This window comes from Gorilla gorilla, chromosome 9 (genome assembly GCF_029281585.2).
Source record: "Gorilla gorilla gorilla isolate KB3781 chromosome 9, NHGRI_mGorGor1-v2.1_pri, whole genome shotgun sequence".
Classification (NCBI taxonomy): domain Eukaryota; kingdom Metazoa; phylum Chordata; class Mammalia; order Primates; family Hominidae; genus Gorilla; species Gorilla gorilla.
This window is the reverse complement of record NC_073233.2, coordinates 70,608,961-70,629,274: the sequence shown is the minus strand read 5'-3', so window position 1 is coordinate 70,629,274 and position 20,314 is coordinate 70,608,961. Positions and strand designations below refer to the sequence as shown.

The window sequence follows — 20,314 nt, the reverse complement described above, 5'->3', positions numbered from 1 at the left end:
GTTTCCTTTCTCCACTTTGCTGTCTTCTGTGCAAAGATACCTGGAAGCTGGAGGTAATGAGCTGTCCCTACTATTTCAAAGCAGCCTCCCTTCCCGAAGTATATCCAGGCACAAAACAGGAGCCAGCCTAGGCTTTTCCTGGGGAGGATGCGTCCCTGAGTTTAGGGGACCTCTAGCAGGAGCACACATACTGGGATTGTTACGTTCTTTGTCTTGTCCCTGGTCCCATCTCGCCTCTGTGCACCCTTGGAAGGAAAAGATTCTAGGAGGCATTCTGGTGTTAGTAAACCTCCGCCATGTTTGAGTCCTGGAGGTGACCATGACATGTTAAGCCTTAAGTTTGGTCCCTGCCTAGACAGCATGCTGGACTCCTGCAAGGCACATTAGGGGTGCGGCCACTGCTTTCTGGCTGCTGTGGCTGAATCGGCCTGAGGGGAAAATGAAAGCAAAAACAAGCCCCAGTTCTACTAGGAAACCCAAACTGAGCAACTTCAGGCTTATCCAGCTCCTGGGAAGACCAGGAAGCAACTGAGGAGCGGTGCACCGAGACGGACAGCGCCGGGGGTTAACCCCCTGCCGCTAATATTTCCGCTCCAAAGGGAGCCTCTCCTTTCTTGGCAAAATGTAGAAACCTAGATTCCCTCGCAAGATCCACGCGACCAGCGTCGGCCACGCTGTGCTTCCCGGGGTCCCCTTGTTTAGTGATTCTTCGTTATGGCCGCCCGTGTGCCTTCGACTCAATCGGTAGGACACCGAAATCCAGATTTCGGGGTTGCAGGGCGCGGGCCCCGGCTTGGTTAGGGCAGGGGCAGCCATTTTGAGACCAGAAGAGGGCGGAAGGGACCATATTGAGAACGCCGGTTGCCTGGGGGGCGCCATTTTAAGAGAAGCCCTGTACGGTAAACTCGGTGACGTGGGGGCTGCCATGTTGGTACGGCCATCTTGGAATGGGAGCGGCTGTGGGCGCAGCCATCTTAGGTATAAAATCGGCTCCAGTCGCGGTAACTGAAGCCAAGCTCCGCCCCTACCCTCCTAAGAGTTCATGTGCTGTACGACTGCACTCCCGCACCCTCCCCTAAATCCCCCCTCTTCGGCCTGTTTACCTTTTAACTTGGCTTCGTTGCACGTTTCTGTGTGTGTGTGTTTGCTCTTCGCAGCCTCTTGAGCGTCTTTTGTACTTAATTCTTACACTGTGGACGCTCTCTCGCGCCCGCCATCCCCCGACCCCGCTGATCTCCGATCCTTGACGATGTCTAGCCTGCATTGATTGGCCCTGTTCCCTGGGTATGGCAGATCTATTGCTTGATGATCCTCTCCCCCCAAGAATTCTAACACAGGAGCTGTCCTGAGGCTCTGGATGACTTTATTCTTCAAATGGCTTTACCCTCCCAGTAGCTCCAGGTGAGACTGAGAGCAAGAACCTGGCCCATCCCTCTCTCCATTGTCTGAGCAGGTCACCGAGGGAAGCGGGCAGGACGCGCTGGCAGAGTCTGACGGGGCCCTGCTGTGGGTGGAGCAAAGGGTGCCTCATATCTCTGGGGTGCTTGGGGTCGGCCACAAAGGTGGTAGGAAATGGGGTCGACAGATAGGTGAGGGTGGGCCTTGTGCTTCAGATAACCTCACATGCTCAGGCAAGGGTTAGGGATGGGATGCAAGGAGCCTCAGGGGCTCACGACAATTACTGACCTAAGGAAGGGCCCAGGAGAGGGAAAAGGGAGGAGTTGTGAGAAGGGACAAGGGAGCTCAGAGGAGAGCACAGAAGAACTTCTTCTCCCGGAAGGGGTTCTCCGAAGTGGGCACAGGGGTGATGAGGGGATCCTCACAGGCGTGGGCATCACAGTAAGTCATCAGGTCTGCTGCTGCCTTGGACACCTGGGACACAGCCAGGAGGGGTATTGTTAGCCAGGACCTCTGAAGGGGACTGCAGCCTCCCTCCCCAAATGGGTTCTCTTTTGCCATCTCCAGGGCTCCTTACGACTGTCTTCTCCCTCATCCCCCACAGAGGCCTGGGGACAGCTCTCTCTACAGAGCCCCAGACTCCTCCCCTGACCTCAGGGAGTGAAGGAAAGAACGCATCTCTTATCTTGAGCTTTGGGAACCTGCAGCACAGCACAGCCTGGCCAACTAATGGGAGCCAGCCAGGGTCCCACCTACCTTTATCCGACACAAGCTGGCTTCAATCTTAAGCTGTTCCACCATCTTGCGTGCTTGCCCAATACTCATAGTGCTGTTCACCGGGGTCTCACCTTTCATCCTGGAAAAAAGAGGGACCTCTCAGGGCACAGTCTCAGCTGGAGGCCCCCCTCCATGCTCACTCCACACCAACCTTTACAAGGCTGTGGTCATACCCCAATATTTTGTTCCCCTATCCTCCTCCTCCTCCTCCAGGGGACTGTCTCATCCCTGTATTCCTCATGGAAAAAAATAGGGTGGGATGAGGTGCTCCCCAAACTCCCTCATGGCCTGGGCCACAGATCATTAAACCTTACACAAATGATTTAAGGCTTTTCAGCCCTTCAAACCATGTGTGTTCCCAGCTCTGAAGACCTCAACCAACCCTGATGAGGAGGGCACATCACCCCTATCTGCTCCAGTGAGCCCCAACAGGAGAAAAACAGGCCATTACTTACCTGAAGCCACAAGCGGCAGTAGCAGCCCTGGGTGTAGGGTCAGTGGAGGGTACCAAAACCTTCTGCCTGAAATGGGTGCCCCACCCAGTAGGGAGTTGCAGCTGAAACTATCTGATGCAGAAGCAGTGACTATAGGAAAGGAGGACCCTGGGGAGGGCCAGGCCAGAGGTCTGTCGAGGGCTGGTCTCAGTTTCTGCAGCTCAAGCACTGTCTGGATGGCTGGTACCTGAAGGATGAAGGATGCTAGAAGGAGCTGCTCAGATCCTGGAGCATACCAACTGCCTGGCCAGTGGGGGAGCCTAGCTGCCTGCATCCCTGCGCACACCCTCACTGTCGCTGGTTCACTGCCTGCCCCTCCCCCATTGCAGGCATCCTGACTCTGGGCTAGAGACCTCCCCAACAGAGCTGAGGCCAAGGCCGACTCCCCCTCTCAAATGGGGTGGTCTAGGCCTATGACGGCCCCTGCAGTGGAGTCTGTACTGGCTGCGGGGGACCCTGCTCATTTGAAAATCTGACATCAGCTGGGCAGTCGCCCCCCTCCTCCTTTCCTCCCTCTACCCTGACACAGCACTTAGCACCTGAATCTTCGTTTCTCTCCCAGGGACCCTCCATTTTCCATATCCAGGAAAATGTGATGCGCCACAGGTATCAGCGTCTGGATCGCCACTTCACGTTTTAGCCACAAGTGACTCAGTGGAAGATCCAGAGTCAACAGAGGCTCGTCAGGAAGATGTCTACAGAAAAGGTAGACCAAAAGGAGGAAGCTGGGGAAAAAGAGGTGTGCGGAGACCAGATCAAAGGACCGGACAAAGAGGAGGTAGGGGCCCTTGTGGGGACAGTCAGCAGAAATATACTGGAAATAGGTGGGCTGGCGTGAAGGGGGCGGGGGGATGGATTGGTTTTAAGAATTTCATTCATTTTGAATAGATTACTTCCCACGCCCGCAGCAGTGTGCAAAGATGTACACAACACTGGCCTTGCCCTCTGAAGGACTTTATCTGGGGTGATTAGACGTCTACAAAATAGAAGACTGCCAAAAGCTAGTCTAGATAATGTGCTGTGGGGACTCTGAGGGAGAGTGTATCCAGTTAGGGTCAGAGGAGGTCCACAATGCTACCACGCTGGGAACAGGGCACTAATCTGCCTGCGCAACAACGCAAGAGGCCCAGGTTGCCGCAAACTGCAACACGCTCTAGGCGAATGCCCCCGCCTTAGATGCCTACAGGTCCTAGGAGCTGTGGGCGATAAAAATCAGCGCCAGCTGGATGACCGCCTCACTCGCCCGCTTCGCGGGTGAAATGGCCTGTGGTGAAGGTGTGCACGGAGGGCTGTGATTGCAGTCTCAAGGGAAAGCCGAGCGGAGGCTGCAGTCAGCGCATCCCCTGGGGCACATCTTGGGGCCTGCAGGGAGGCAGGCGTCTTTCCCCTTTGGTCACGGTAACCGGAGGGAAACCTGCCGCAGAGAGAGCCAGTGGCGAGCGCAAGGAGACAGCGACCTCGGAGCTCGGGAAGGCTCCGCCCCGCCGCGCTGGACCCCGCCCTGGGCCGAAGCCCCGCCTCCCACGGCTACAAAAGCGGCCGGCGGAGAGGGGCGGGACTTCCCCGGGAGCCGGAAGTCCCGTCTCACGGTTACCCTGGCAGCGCGCAAGGCTGGTGAGTCGGCAGCCCTGTGGCAGCCGGCGGGCTGGTTTCCATGGTTGCACGATTAGGTAGGGGCTCCGGGCGCTTTGCCCACCCCCGAGCCAGAGGGGACTGGCGGGAAGCGGCGGTTGGCTGCAGGGCGCTCCGCCTGGCGTGGGGTGTAGCCGTGTCGGGGAGCGAGCTCAGCTCGAGGCGGAGAGGAGAAACTCGGGAAGCAATTGTGGCTACTCTTAGGCTACTGGTTTCGAGTCAGGCCGTGCGACCTTAGGCAAGTCGCACATTCTCTCCTTGCAGCTGCCTAGCAGTGTGGATTCAGTATCACCGTGTGTGTAAAGCTCTTTCTAAGAATCGTAAGGTGCTTATTCTTTGTTATATAGCTGTGAATGAGAATCAAGGTGGTTTGTCCCAGCATCAAATGACTGGAGAAGGAATTCCACTGAGGAGATCTAGCACTGGGCGGGAGGGAACACAGTGGAGGAAAGGGAAGGGGTAATTGGCAGAGTGGCACAATCATTTGGAGAAAGGCCATATATATGAAACAATGACTTTGCTATCCTGCTATCTCTCGTTCCTCAAACCCAGTCCAGTAAGCTGTTTTGTCCCCACCTCCCTGGGGAAAGGAGTCAGTCTTTTCCCTCACTCTCTCTTTCCAGGAACCACCAGCTGCTGCATCCCATGGCCAGGGGTGGCGTCCAGGTGGCAGAGCAGCTAGGAACGCAAGGCCTGAACCTGGGGCCAGACACCCTGCTCTCCCGGCCATGGTCAACGACCCTCCAGTACCTGCCTTACTGTGGGCCCAGGAGGTGGGCCAAGTCTTGGCAGGCCGTGCCCGCAGGCTGCTGCTGCAGTTTGGGGTGCTCTTTTGCACCATCCTCCTCTTGCTCTGGGTGTCTGTCTTCCTCTATGGCTCCTTCTACTATTCCTACATGCCGACAGTCAGCCACCTCAGCCCTGTGCATTTCTACTACAGGTGAGAGGGGCCTTCTATCAAAATAGAGGACTCCTATGGGAATTGTAAGGCCCTTGGAGTTCATTCAGTTCAATCCCCTCATTTACAGATAAGGAAAACTGGAGCCAGGTGTGCTTCCAGGGCCTCTCAACTTTCACAGCCCAAGGCTAGATTTGGGTTGCCAGGGCTAGGGTTCTAGTTCTACCTCTGATTACTGAATTCTGGTTAAAAAAAAAAAAAAAAAGGAAAAATATCCACTTCTATCATTATGAGGATCAATTCTATTTTGGTTGGATCACCCCTCTCTCACGGCCAATGTAGAATTTTGAGCCAACTCAACCCTTTAGTGCAGAACCAACCTGGCTTTCAGTAGAGGAGCTATTAGGAAAGCAGCAGTTTGCTTTTTACATTACTGCCTCTCAGTCCCTGAAAGTCGGCTACACAATAGAGATTATGGAAACATAAGATGAGTAGGCGCATAAACTTGCTTCCCAGAGAGTCTTGCGTCTTGACTGGCCCCTTAGGTTCCTTCTCATTTTACAAACCCTGCCAAGTGCCAAATTCTCTCTTTTTTGAGGTGGAGTCTCTCTCTGTTGCCCAGGCTGGAGTGCAGTGGTGCAGTGTCTGCTCACTGCAACCTCTGCCTCCCAGGTTCAAGCGATTCTCGTGCCTCAACCTCCCAAGTAGCTGGGATTACAGGTGTGTGCCACCACATCTGGCTAATTTTTGTATTTTTAGTAGAGATGGGTTTTTCTTGTTTTGTTATTGTTTTTGTTTTTGAGATGGAGTCTCGCTCTGTCGCCCAGGCTGGAGTGCAGTGGTGCCATGTCGGCTCACTGCAAGCTCCGCCTCCTGGGCTCACGCCATTGTCCTGCCTCAGCCTCCTGAGTAGCTGGTACTACAGGCACCTGCCACCATACCCAGCTAATTTTTTTTTTTTTTTTTTTTTTTTTTTTAGTAGAGACGGGGTTTCACCTTGTTAGCCAGGATGGTCTCAATCTCCTGACCTTGTGATCCACCCGTCTTGGCCTCCCAAAGTGCTGGGGAGATGGGGTTTCACCATGTTGGCTAGGCTGGTCTTGAACTCCTGAATGCAGGTGATCCATCCACCTTGGCCTCCCAAAGTGCTGGGATTACAGACGTGAGCCACTGTGCCCCACCAAGGTCTCTCTTCTTCTTCTTTTTTTTTTTTTTCTTTTTGAGACAAGTCTCATGCTGTTGCCTGGGCTGGAGTGCAGTGGTGCAATCTCAGCTCACTGCAACCTCTGCCTCCAGATTCAAGCCATTCTCCTGCCTTGCCTCAGCCTCCCAAGTAACTGGGATTACAGGTGCCTGCCACCACACCTGGCTAATTTTTTTTTGTATTTTTAGTAGAGATGGGGTTTCACTATGTTGGCCAGGCTGATCTCGAACTCCTGACCTCGTGATCCACCCCCTTGGCCTCCCAAAGTGCTGGGATTACAAGCATGAGCCACTGCGCCTGGCCTAGTTCTCTTTTCTTAACAGTGGTTGTAGGACCTATCAACAGATGCAGAGAAGGGCGTTATAATCAATGGTTTAAAGTCATTTTTTCCCTTAAGTCCCTGGTCCAGAGCTATAGTTTCTAAAGCAGAGCTTCTTAAACTTTTAGGAAATGGATCTTATGGCCCTTCCTGCCATAAAAACATATATACGGCCGGGCGCGGTGGCTCACACCTGTAATCCCAGCACTTTGGGAGGCCGAGGCAGGCGGATCACAAGGTCAGGAGATTGAGACTATCCTGGCTAACACCGTGAAACCCTGTCTCTACTAAAAATAAAAAAATTAGCCGGGGGTGGTGGCAGGTGCCTGTTGTCCCAGCTACTTGAGAGGCTGAGGCAGGAGAAATGGCGTGAACCTGGGAGGCGGAGCTTGCAGTGAGCCGAGATCGTGCCACTGCACTCCAGCCTGGGCGACAGAGCAAGACTCCATCTCAAAAAAAAAAAAAAAAACGTATATACATGCCCAGGCATATGCTGCGCCCACACCCCCACATGCAAATTTGCCTACAATTGGAGGGGTTCATGAGCTTCTTAATAACCATCTGTAGATCCTTTTGGAGGCGTTTTCTCAAACTAGGACCCAGACCAGAGCTACCAAATCAGAATCTCTTGGGGGTGGGACCCTGGAATTTACTTTTTTTTTTTTTTGAGATGGAGTTTTGCTCTTGTTGCCCAGGCTGGAGTGCAGTGGCGTGATCTTGGCTCACCACAACCTCTGCCTCCCAGGTTCAGGCGATTCTTCTGCCTCAGCGTCCCGAGTAGGTGGGATTACAGGCATGCGCCACCACGCCCCGCTAATTTTGTATTTTTAGTAGAGATGGGGTGTCTCCATGTTGGTCAGGCTGGTCTTAAACTCCTGACCTCAGGTGATCCGCCCTCCTCGGCCTCCAAAAGTGCTGGGATTACAGGCGTGAGCCGCCACTGCTTGGCCTGGAATTTACATTTTTATCAAGCTCCTTAAGTCTTTAGAAACACTGAAGTATGCAACTATTTAAGTATCTGTAGATTCCCATCTAAGAACATCTGCTCTAATAAGAGGACATACATTGAAGTCATAGGAAGAGAATGAAATAATCCTTCTGGTATCTTGAATCTCCTGGCCACATTTGTTCTCCATCTTTGTAACAGAGAGAAGGGTGCCTGTTCTGAGAGAAGGGAGGAGGGCAAGAGGGAGCCCTAGGGGGCGAAGAATGTGTATGGATGGACTAGTAAGACTAACTTAGCAGAGTATCCTCCTCCATTCTCATTTAGGACCGACTGTGATTCCTCCACCACCTCACTCTGCTCCTTCCCTGTTGCCAATGTCTCGCTGACTAAGGGTGGACGTGATCGGGTGAGTATGGGAACTAGAGAGAGGTTTCATTAGAGCTTTGATGACTCAAAATAGGAAGACTTGAGAAAGGCCTAGAGAGAAGGAATTGAGTAATAAGAGACTGGCCGGGCACGGTGACTCACGCCTGTAATCCTAGTACTTTGGGAGGCTGAGGTGGGCAGATCACCTGAGGTTGGGAGTTCGAGACCAGCCTGACCAACGCGGAGAAACCCCATCTCTACTAAAAATTCAAAATTAGCTGGGCGTGGTGGTGCATGCCTGTAATCCCAGCTACTTGGGAGGCTAAGGCAGGAGAATCACTTGAATCCAGGAGGAGGAGGTTTTGGTGAGCCGAGATCACGCCAGCCTGGGCAACAAGAATGAAACTCTGTCTTAAAAAAAAACACAGGAGACTAAGAGGAAGGCTTTGAAGGAAAAGAAATTAAAATTAATTGTGTGTATTGATGGATCTTTCTGCAGCAGGTGTTAGAAATGTTCTTTCTCAACATAGTCCCTGACTTACGATAATTCAACTTAAGAATTCTTCAACTTACTGTGATATAAAAGCGACATACATTCCGTAGACACTGTACTTCAGGTACCTATACAACCATTCTGTTTTTTACTCTCTTTCTTTTTTTTTTTTTTTTTTCCCAGACAGTCTCACTCTGTCGCCAGGCTGGAGTGCAGTGGCGCGATCTGAGCTCACTGCAACCTCCACCTTCTGGGCTCAAGTGATTCTCCTGCCTCAGCCTCCCAAGAGGCTGGCACTACAGGAGCGTGCCACCACGCCCAGCTAATTCTTTTGTATTTTTAGTAGGGATGGGATTTCACCATGTTGGCCAGGATGGTCTGGATCTCTTGACCTTGTGATCTGCCCTCCTCGGCCTCCCAAAGTGCTGGGATTATAGGCGTCAGCCACCGCGCCCAGCCTGTTTTTCACGTTCAGTACAGCATTCAATAAATCACATGGGATATTCACTACTTTATTATAAGTATAGGCTTTGTGTTAGATGATTGTAATCAACTATAGGTAGGCTAACATAAGTGTTCTGAGCATGTTTAAGGTAGGCTAGGCTAAGTAAGCTATGATGTTCTTTAGGTTAGGTGTACTAAATGCGTTTTCAGCTTGTCATAGTTTCAACTTAGATGGGTTTATCGGAATGTAACCCCATCATAAACTGAGGAGCATCTGTATCAGGTGAAGTATGATCTATTTATCTGCTAGGTAAAGTGAGCGATATCTGCTAGGTGAAGTAAGCAATGTTTTAGACCTAAATGAACAAATCAGCTATTACATTGGAATAAGATGGGCATCTACCCAAGAGTTTTGAAAGCATTTATATAACATTATGAAACTGTTGTCAAATATATGCATCGTGTCATTACAAAGGGTACTGTGCCAGAGGACTGGCCAGATGCCAGTGTGATGTCAACAAACCTGGGAACCCTGAGAAATGCATATGGGGACTGGGCCCTCTATAGTAGGCAAGCTAGAGGAGGCTCTCATAAAGGATAGGTTCTTTTTTTTTTTTTTTTTTTTTTTTTTTTGAGACAGAGGCTTGCTCTGTCACCAAGACTGGAGTGCAGTGGCGCGATCTCACTTCATTGCAACCTCCAACTCCTGGGATCAAGCGATTCTCCCACCTCAGCCTCCTGAGTACCTGGGATTACAGGTGCCCACCACCACACCCGGCTAACTTTTGTATTTTTAGCAGAGACAGGGTTTCACCATGTTGGTCAGGCTGGTCTAAAACTCCTGACCTCAGGTGATCCACCCACATCGGCCTCCAAAAGTGCTGGGATTACATGCGTGAGCAACCACACCCAGCCTGAAGTTTTATTTATTTATTTATTTATTTATTTGAGACGGAGTTTCTTTCCTGTCGCCCAGGCTACAGTGCAATGGCACGATCTCGGCTCGCTGCAACCTCTGCCCCCTGGGTTCAATCGATTCTCCTGCCTCAGCCTCCCAAGTAGCTGGGGTTACAGGTGTATGCCACCATACCTAGCTGATTTTTGTATTTTTAATAGAGACGGGGTTTCATCATGTTGGCCAGGCTGGTCTTGAACTCATGATCTCAGGTGATCTGCCCACCTCAGCCTCTTGAAGTGCTGGGATTACAGACATGAGCCACCATGTCCAGCCTGAAGTTATTTTTCAAAAGTGGTACTTTGGAGGAAACTGATGTAATGATAGAATGTCACACTTTTGAATGGAGGAGTATAACCTATAGAGTCTGGGGTTCTATTTTATTTTATTTTTTGAGACAAGGTTTTGCCCTGCCGCCCAGCCTGGAGTGCAGTGATACGATCACGGCTCACTGCAGCCTTGACCTCCCAGGTTCAAGTGATCTCCCAAGTAGCTGGGACTACAGGTGTGTGCCACCATGCCCAGCTGACTTTTTTTTTTTTTTTTTTTTAATTTTTAGTAGAGACAAGATCTTACTATGTTGCCTAGGCTTGTCTCAAACTACTAGGCTCAAGTGGTCCTCCCGACTCAGCCTCCCACAGTGTTAGGATTATAACCGGGTGTGGTGGCTCACGCCTGTAATCTCAGCACTTTGGGAGGCTGAGGAGGCAGGTGGGTCACCTGAGGTCAGGAGTTCGTGACCAGCCTGGCCAACACAGTCAAACCCCGTCTCTACTAAAAATACAAAAATTAGCCAGGTGTGGTGGCACAAACCTATAGTCCCAGCTATTTTGGAGGCTGAGGCACAAGAATTGCTTGAACCCTGGAGGTGGAGGTTGCAATGAGCCGAGATTGCTCCATTGCACTCCAGCCTGAGTAACAGAGCGAGACTCAGTCTCAAAAAAAAAAAAAAAACAGATAGGATCTTGCTGTGTTGCCCAGGCTGGTCTCAAACTCCTGGGCTCAGGCAGTCCTCCCACCTGGTCCTTCCAAACTGCTGGGATTACAGGTATGAGCCACCATGCCTGGCCTAGAATCTTCTATAAAGACATTTATTCAGTTTGCTTCTATGGTTAAAAAATAATAAATGACTTGACTGGGCACAGTGGCTCACGCCTGTAATCCCAGCAATTTGGGAGGCCAAGGCAGGCAGATCACATGGTCAGGAGTTTGAGATCATCCTGACCAACATCGTGAAACCCCGTCTCTACTAAAAATACAAAAATTAGCCAGGTGTGGTGGCGCAGGCCTGTAGTCCCAGCTACTTGGGGGGCTGAGGCAGGAGAAAGGCGTGAACCTGGGAGGCAGAGCTTGCAGTGAGCCGAGATCGCACCACTGCACTCCAGGCTGGGCTACAGAGCAAGACTCCATCTAAAGAAAAATTAGGGGCTAAGCGTGGTGGCTCACGCCTGTAATCCCAATACTTTGGGAGGCTGAGGCGGGTGGATCATGAGGTCAAGAGATCGAGACCATCCTGGCCAACGTTTTGACACCCCATCTCTACTAAAAATACAAAAATTAGCTGGGCGTGGTGGTGTGCACCTGTAATCCCAGCTACTCTGGAGGCTGAGGCAGGAGAATCACTTGAACCCAGGAGGCGGAGGTTGCAGTGAGCTGAGATCATGCCACTGCACTCCAGCCTGGCAACAGAGCAAGACTCCATGTCAAAATAAATAAATAAATAATAATAATAAATGACTTTATTGAGAAGAAATGAGAAAGCCACAGAACCTGGAATGGTGCATACAGTTTTGTGGCCCATTGCAGAGATCATAATGGGAAGGCAGGGAGCGAAGGGAGGGAGCCTCAAACGATCAGGTGTGAGGCTGTCACATGAGGGAGGGAGGAATAAAAGGAAGATGAGAGCAAATTCAGCCCATGTCCCTGATAATTAGAAGAGGTTGAACGTTTTGTTTGTTGACAATGAACATTTTTAAATGAATTAATGAATGAAATAATCTGTCCACTGTGTAACGGCTTGCTAGAAGTAGATGTGGTCGCTGCTCTCAATGAGCTCACAGCGTTGATGGAAAACTATACATTGCATATGTTTGCATGCATTTAAGTAGTAAACTGTAAGATGAGGATTCTGGCCAGGCACAGTGGCTCATGCCTGTAATCCCAGCACTTTGGGAGGCTGAGGCGGGTGGATCACCTGAGGTCAGGGTTCAAGACCAGCCTGACCAAGATGGTGAAACCCCGTCTCTACTCAAAATGCAAAAATTAGCCAGGCGTGGTGGCGTGTGCCTATAGTCCCAGCTACTTGGGAGGCTGAGACAGGAGAATCACTTGAACCCAGGAGGCAGAGGTCACAGTGAGCCGACATCACGCCACTGTACTCCAGCCTGGGTGACAGAGTAAGACTCCATCTCAAAAAGAAGAGGCCGGGCACGGTGGCTCACGCCTGTAATCCCAGCACTTTGGGAGGCCGAGGTGGGTGGATCACGAGGTCAGGAGATGGAGACCATCTGGCTAAAACAGTGAAACCCTGTCTCTACTAAAAATACAAAAAATTAGGTGGGCATGGTGGCAGGCGCCTGTAGTCCTAGCTACTCAGGAGACCGAGGCAGGAGAATGGCGTGAACCCGGGAGGCGGAGCTTGCAGTGAGCTGAGATCGCGCCACTGCACTCCAGCCTGGGCGACAGAGCGAGACTCCGTCTCAAAAAAAAAAAAAAAAAAGGATGTGGATTCTGCATTCCAGAAGCATTCGTGAAGAATTAGATCAGTGTTGTCTGGGATAGTCTAAGACCATGGAGATGGTGATGTTCAAAGCGGATCTTTTTTTTTTTTTTTTTGATACGGAGTCTCTCTCTGTTGCCCAGGCTGGAGTGCACTGGTGTGATCTTGCTTCACTGCAACCTCTGCCTCCTGGCTTCAAGTGATTCTCTTGCCTCAGCCTCCTGAGTAGCTGAGATTACAGGCGCATGCCACCACGTCCAGCTAATTTTTCTATTTTTTTTTTTAGTAGAGACGGGGTTTCACCACGTTGACCAGGCTGGTCTGGAACTCCTGTCCTGGTGATCTACCTGCCTCGGCCTCCCAAAGTGCTGGGATTACAGGCATGAGCCACTGTGCCGGGCCCAAAGCGGATCTTTTAAGGAAGGGTGAATATTACATGGGAATGTTAGAGAAGGGGGAGAATCTGCCCATCAACCAGGCAATTGTGGACAAAGGCATGGAATTTTTTTTTTTTTTTCGAGATGGAGTCGTCCAGGCTGGAGTGCAGTGACGTGATCTCGGCTCACTGCAAGCTCCGCCTCCCGGGTTCACGCCATTCTCCTGCCTCAGCCACCCAAGTAGCTGGGACTACAGGCGCCCACCACCATGCCCAGCTAATTTTTTTGTATTTTCAGTAGAGACGGGGTTTCACCGTGTTAGCCAGGATGGTCTCGATCTCCTGACCTCGTGATCTGCCCGCCTCGGCCTCCCAAAGTGCTGGGATTACAGGCATGAGCCACCGCGCCCGGCTGGCATGGATTTATTCACAAGGTTTTAGTATTAAATTCTGTGGATCCCTTTGGAGGAGATTAATTTTTTTTTTTTTGGAATTGGGGTCTCATTCTGTCACCCTGGTTGGAGTGCAGTGGCCCAATCATAGCTCATTGTAGCCTCAAACTCCTGGGCTCAAGGGATCCTCCTGCCTCAGTCTCCTCAGCAGCTGGGACTGCAGGCATGCACCACCACACCTGGCTAAGAGAACTACCTATTTTAATGTTTCAAAGAATTTGGGCCAAGGGCAGTGGCTCACACCTATAATCCCAGCACTTTGGGAGGCCAAGGCAGGATTGCTTGAGTCCAGCAGTTCAAGACCAGCTTGGGCAGCATAATGAGACCCCGTCTCTACAAAAAAATAAAAAATTAGCTGGGTGTGGTGGCACATGCCTGTAGTTCCAGCTACTCAGGAGGCTGAGACAGGAAGATCAACTGAGCCCAGGAGGTTGAGGCTGCCAGTGAGCTGTGATCACACCACTGCACTCCAGCCTTTGTGATAAGAGCGAGATCCTGTCTCAAAAAAGAAAAGAATTAATAGACTGGGGGAGTGGTTGAGGGGAAGAATTCATAGGCTGAGCAACAAAGCAAGACCCCTGTCCCTCCAAAAAAAAAAAAAAAAAAATTTTAGTTGGGTTTGGTTGCATGTGCCTATAGTCCCTATGGTCCCAGGTACTTAGGAAGCAGAGGCAGGAGGACAGATTGAGCCCAGAAGTTCCAGGCACAGTGAGCCATGATCATGCCACTGCCTTCCAGCCTGTGACAGAGCAAGACCTTGTCTTCACACACACACACACACACAAAACAAAAAACAAAAAAAAACAACGTTTATGAAGCAACTGGCTTAATCATCTGGTCTCTACAGGGGGTAGGAATCTCATGGAATCCATTTTCTTCAACAGATAGTTTTTTGTTTGTTTGTTTGTTTTGAGACAGAATCTTGCTCTGTCACCCAGGCTGGAGTACAGTGGCACGATCTCAGCTCACTGCAACCTCTGCCTCCCGGGTTCAAGCAGTTCTCTGCCTCAGCCTCCGAGTAGCTGGGATTACAGGTGCGTGCTACCACGCCCGGCTAATTTTTGTATTTTTAGTAGAGACAGAGTTTCACCATCTTGGCCACGCTGGTCTTGAACTCCTGACCTTGTGATACACTCGTCTCAGCCTCCCAAAGTGCTGGGATTACAGGCATGAGCCAACCGCGCCCGGCCAACAGATAGTTCTGACTGGCAATAAGAAGGTACAAAAAAAGGCCCGTATCAGTGGTTTCAACCATTGCCTTAGTGATAAACACTGAAAGCACCCCCAAGGCTGAACCCACGTTTTGGAGGTAGTTCACTATGGGCTAGGGCAGTATTTTCCAACTTTTTTTTTTTTTTTTTTTTTTGAGACAGAGTTTTGCTCTTGTCGCCCGGGCTGCAGTGCAATGGCGCGCTCTCGGCTCACTGCAATCTCCGCCTCCAGGGTTCAAGCGATTCTCCTGCCTCAGCCTCCTGAGTGGCTGAGATTACAGGTGCCTGCCACCACGTCCATCTAATTTTTGTATTTTTAATAGAGACGGGGTTTCACCATGTTGGCCAGGCTGGTCTCAAACTCCTGACCTCAGGTGATCCACCTGCCTCGGCCTCCCAAAGTGCTGGGATTACAGGCATGACTCACTGCACCTGGCTAACCTTTTTTTTTTTTTTTTTTAACCCATTACCTCTAATTAAAAACAGAAGCTTTACCCTCACTCCTGTAATTTTTATATACTACTGTGTGAGGGCCTTGTTGCCAGATATGAATCAATAAAGGGGCTAGAAGAATATAGAAATAGGAAAAACTAGGGCATGTTTGGTGCAAATCTTTAACCTCTTGAGGGTGATCCCTGTGAAGAAGCCTTCCTACTCTGAGTCTTGGGGTGCTACCAACAGAACCAAGATAAGGGAGCTAGAATGGCAGAAAGATGATCTGGAGCGAGGATGACTGTGCCAGAGCTGGCTGGGGAGACTGAGCACTGTCAGTGCTTGATTAATTAATAATGTAAGAGAGGACAGGTTGGGCCCTGGGGACAGCCTCACCGGCCCATAGGCCAGAGTCACAGATGGCCCAGTTGGCAACATGACGGTTCACTTTTGGAAAAGAAACATGACACAGACTTTCTGGGAACAGGGTAGCCAGTCTGATAATCAGGAGAGCCAACAGGATACCCAAGACCTGGACGTGAGAGGCTCTAGCCACCAGAAGGGGGCAGCACCTTCTTGGGATGACAGATTGAAAGGCCCGTTAGGCTACCCAAGAGGGTTGTGGCTGAGTATTTGGGGGCGTTGGGGGAGCTAAGAGGGAGGTGGAATTGAGACAGTACATTTTCAACAAAAAAATTTTTTTAAAGAAATGGGGGCTACCTTTGGCAGGTGCTGATGTATGGACAGCCGTATCGTGTTACCTTAGAGCTTGAGCTGCCAGAGTCCCCTGTGAATCAAGATTTGGGCATGTTCTTGGTCACCATTTCCTGCTACACCAGAGGTGGCCGAATCATCTCCACTTCTTCGCGTTCAGTAAGTGTTGGTGGCCTGTCTGAGAAGGTGTGGAGGAAGATGGCAGGATCAGAATGGGTAGGGGGCCGGCTGTGGTGGCTCAGGCCTATAATCCCAGCAGTTTGGGAGGCCGAGGCAGGCAGATCGCTTGAGCCCAGGAGTTCAAGACTGGCCTGGGCACATGGCGAAACCCATCTCTACAAAAAAAGTTTAAAAAATTAGCTGGGCATGGTGGCTCACGGCTGTAGTCCCAGCTACTCTAGAGGCTGAGGTGGGAGGATCGCTTAAACCTGGGAGGTTGAGTCTGCAGTGAGCCAAGATTGCACCACTATTCTCCCTCCTGGGCAATAGAGCAAGACCGTCTCAAAAAAAAAGAAAAAAAAAAAAGAATGTCTGGGTAGGGATTCCTCAGGAGAAAACACCCTTGGCTTTGAGGTCACAGACACATCAGGATAAAGAAGGGAATCAAGGCTGGGCACAGTGGCTCATGCCTGTAATCCCAACACTTTGGGAGGCCGAGGCGGGTAGATCACCTGAGGTCCAGAGTTCGAGACCAGCCTGACCAACATGGAGAAATCCCGTCTCTACTAAAAATACAAAATTAGCTGGGCATGGTGGTGCATGCTTGTAATCCCAGCTACTCAGGAAGCTGAGGCAGGAGAATTGCTTGAACCCGGGAGGCAGAGGTTGTGGTGAGCCAAGATCGCGCCACTGCATTCCAGCCTGGGCAACAAGAGCGAAACTTAGTCTTAAAAAAAAAAAAAAAGAAAGGAATCAGCTTACAAAACCAGAAACCTTTGCCAAACACCCCAGGTATCTCATGAGCACGCCCAGCTTTGGGATTAAGTGTGAAGAGTGGAGCTGCTCTCAGAAAACAGGCTTTAGAGCCAGACAGACATGGGCTTGTGTCCTCATTCAGAAACAAGCTAGCTGTGGGTCACCTGACTTAACTTCTTGGGTATAAAGTATTATAAAATGGGTATAATAGTAACTGCCTCATAGCAAGACTAGTTTGGATTCAATGGGGAAATGTAAAATTCCTATTAGCACATAGTGGCTGTTTAATGTTTTTTTGTTTTTGAGACAGAGATCTTGCTCTGTCGCCCAGGCTGGAGTGCAGTGGCGTGATCTCGGCTCACTGCAACCTTCACCTCCTGGGTTCAAGCGATTCTCCTGCCTCAGCCTCTCAAGTAGCTGGGACTACAGGTGCTCACCACCACACCTGGCTAATTTTTGTATTTTTAGTGGAGGTGGGGTTTCACCATGTTGACCAGGCTGGTCTCGAACTCCTGATCTCAAATGATTCAACCACCTCAGCCTCCCAAAGTGCTGCAAGTACAGGTGTGAGCCCCCGCACCTGGCCTAATAAATGTTAAGACTCCATTCTTCCATTAATTAACAACACAACCTCATCATGAAGCAAATTCCTGATGTCTACATGATGAGGGGAAAGCTTCAGATGGTGCGCTGGGACTTAGATCCCATACTGGATTACAGAACTACTTGGTGGGAAAGGCAGATCAGAGACAGCGTTGGGCTTAATCTAGGAAGGTTTCTTGGAAGGAGGGGCCTTTGCTCTATAATAGAGTGTGGTTGAGTAGGGAGAGAGGTACTCAAGCAATTGGAATGGTTGGATGAAGACTGAGGGGTAGGAAGTGAAGGTGAGGGAGCCAGGGACCTGAGGAAGAAGCCACCTTCATAGACTACTCGGGTGGTTGAGGGGTAGGTAGGGTCATGGGGATCTGGCGTGCACCTGTCCCCAGCCTCTGCTTCCCACCCCCGGCAGGTGATGCTGCATTACCGCTCAGACCTGCTCCAGATGCTGGACACACTGGTCTTCTCTAGCCTCCTGCTATTTGGCTTTGCAGAGCAGAAGCAGCTGCTGGAGGTGGAACTCTACGCAGACTATAGAGAGAACTCGGTGAGTGAGGTGAACGAGCTTTATGACTAGGAGATAGCCCCTCCCATTAGTCCAGGATTCTACCTGAGGAGCCTCCAGGCTCAGGAGACATCACAACTGAGAGACTGGAAGTGGGGCTCAGATGAGGCGGGTAAGAGTGCCAGTGGCAGGACCCTGGCCTGACGCCGCCTTCACCCCACCCCCTCACAGTACGTGCCGACCACTGGAGCGATCATTGAGATCCACAGCAAGCGCATCCAGCTGTATGGAGCCTACCTCCGCATCCACGCGCACTTCACTGGGCTCAGGTGAGGGGCCAACTGGAGTGAACCTTGGGCAACTCTTCACGGGGGCTAACCTTCCACCAAGAGGGTCCCAAGCAGAGGTCGTGGGTTTACAGAGCAGAGCTGAGTTGGGTTTCACATAGGCCAGAGGGTCTCAAAGCTGCCACATATTGGCCTATCAGCTCCCTGGGGAACTTTTATCTAGGCATCAGAATTTTTAATTTTTGTTTTTTGCCCCCCCAACCCTCCATCATCCCTGTTCATCTTCCCTCTGCCCTGCCATCCACCCAGAAATCCAGGGCTAAGGGCTCCACCCAAGTGAGCAGAATTTTTTTTTTTTTTTTTTTTTTTAAGAGGGGGTCTTGCTCTGTTGCCTAGGCTGGAGTGCAGTGGTGCAACCTCGGCTCACTGCAAGCTCTGCCTCCCGGGTTCACGCCATTCTCCTGCCTCAGCTTCCTGAGTGGCTGGGACTACAGGCGCCCGCGACCACGCCTGGCTAATTTTTTTTGTATTTTTGGTAGAGATGGGGTTTCACCGTGTTAGCCAGGATGGTCTCAATCTCCTGACCTTGTGATCCGTCCACCTTGGCCTCCCAAAGTGCTAGGATTACAGGCGTGAGCCACCGCGTCCGGCCTGTGAGCAGAATGTTTTAAAGCACCCCGAGGAAGGCTGATGGGCTGACAGAATTGAGAGCTACTGTTTTGAACCGTTGGCTTAGCAAGAGTTGGGGTGACTCTTGAGAGACAGACAACATTGAGGCTGTGGCCTATGGCCCTCCCACAGGAGACTTCCCAAGGTCCTTGGCCTTTGTTAGAACCTGGTATAGCAGGTTCTGGGAACTGTGTGGGTGGGAGGCAGGGGTGGCAGAGCCAGCTGTAACCAAACTCACTTGAATTGCCCTAGAAATTATTTCTCGGACATGAGAAGGCTGTTGCTCTCTGGTAACTGCTACTACCTTCTTGTCCCTACTTCCTGCCTCAGATACCTGCTATACAACTTCCCGATGACCTGCGCCTTCATAGGTGTCGCCAGCAACTTCACCTTCCTCAGCGTCATCGTGCTCTTCAGCTACATGCAGTGGGTGTGGGGGGGCATCTGGCCCCGACACCGCTTCTCTTTGCAGGTCAAAAGGGGCAAGGACCCCCTTTTGTCCCTTTGATCTTTGTGGGTGGTCAGGGGTATGTTGGGGATTAGGGCATGAGGGCCCTGATTGTTAGTGAGGGAGGTCAGTCCTGGCTGCTCAGTAGTTTTTCCTCCACAGGTTAACATCCGAAAAAGAGACAATTCCCGGAAGGAAGTCCAACGAAGGATCTCTGCTCATCAGCCAGGTAAAGGTGTTGGCTGGGGAGCTGTTGAGGTGGGCTAGGTTGAGCTGGGCTGGGCCAGAAGGAGTCCCTGCTTCATCCAGTATGAGGCTTAGGGTATCACCGACTGAGACAAGGGTCAAAGGAAAGGCGAGGAAGGTGAGGTTGGCACTGTCGTCCAGGCACAGCCACCCTAACCCTAACCTGTCCTCTCCCTCTTTGGAGGTGCAGGGCCTGAAGGCCAGGAGGAGTCAACTCCGCAATCAGATGTTACAGAGGATGGTGAGAGCCCTGAAGATCCCTCAGGGACAGGTATGGCGCAGCCGCCACACTCTCTCCTTCCTGACTCCTTGGCTTTCTCCTTCAGTGTCTGGGTCTGACCCCTGCGTTCCCCTTTTGGCTGCAGAGGGTCAGCTGTCCGAGGAGGAGAAACCAGATCAGCAGCCCCTGAGCGGAGAAGAGGAGCTAGAGCCTGAGGCCAGTGATGGTGAGGGGCATCCTGCAGCATGACCTGGGTGGGGCCCCCGGTTAATCTAATATCCCATTTGAGATTTTGTTTTTCCCTTTCCTGGCCCAGGTTCAGGCTCCTGGGAAGATGCAGCTTTGCTGACGGAGGCCAACCTGCCTGCTCCTGCTCCTGCTTCTGCTTCTGCCCTTGTCCTAGAGACTCTGGGCAGCTCTGAACCTGCTGGGGGTGCTCTCCGACAGCGCCCCACCTGCTCTAGTTCCTGAAGAAAAGGGGCAGACTCCTCACATTCCAGCACTTTCCCACCTGACTCCTCTCCCCTCGTTTTCCTTCAATAAACTATTTTGTGTCAGCTTCTTCCTTGACTCTGAAATGGGTTCAGGGCCATTTGA

The 20,314-nt window shown here is 51.1% G+C and overlaps 2 protein-coding genes across 14 annotated transcripts; one reads left to right on the top strand and one right to left on the bottom strand.

Annotated features, from left to right (window-relative positions):
• The first annotated feature begins 244 nt into the window (after positions 1–244).
• On the top strand, positions 245–20,279 carry BSCL2 (BSCL2 lipid droplet biogenesis associated, seipin). 13 transcript variants are annotated; one of them, XM_055354324.2, is made up of 12 exons: positions 245–744; positions 3,232–3,447; positions 4,925–5,241; positions 7,993–8,074; positions 15,846–15,989; positions 17,755–17,889; positions 18,079–18,176; positions 19,134–19,275; positions 19,414–19,480; positions 19,688–19,768; positions 19,863–19,943; positions 20,034–20,279. In XM_055354324.2, the coding sequence occupies exons 2-12, from the start codon at positions 3,361–3,363 to the stop codon at positions 20,186–20,188; spliced, it is 1,389 nt and encodes a 462-aa protein (XP_055210299.2). In that variant the 5' UTR covers positions 245–744; positions 3,232–3,360; the 3' UTR covers positions 20,189–20,279. The 13 variants fall into 13 exon arrangements, with proteins under 13 accessions (XP_055210299.2, XP_055210298.2, XP_055210300.2 ...); XM_055354323.2 differs by having other exon boundaries at positions 413–744; positions 19,682–19,768; XM_055354325.2 differs by lacking the exon at positions 245–744 and adding an exon at positions 833–978.
• GNG3 (G protein subunit gamma 3) lies at positions 1,347–2,895 on the bottom strand. Its single transcript, XM_004051365.5, has 3 exons — positions 2,631–2,895; positions 2,155–2,254; positions 1,347–1,872 (listed from the first exon to the last, which is right to left on the bottom strand). The coding sequence occupies exons 2-3, from the start codon at positions 2,251–2,253 to the stop codon at positions 1,744–1,746; spliced, it is 228 nt and encodes a 75-aa protein (XP_004051413.1). The 5' UTR covers position 2,254; positions 2,631–2,895; the 3' UTR covers positions 1,347–1,743.
• Positions 20,280–20,314: the final 35 nt, after the last annotated feature.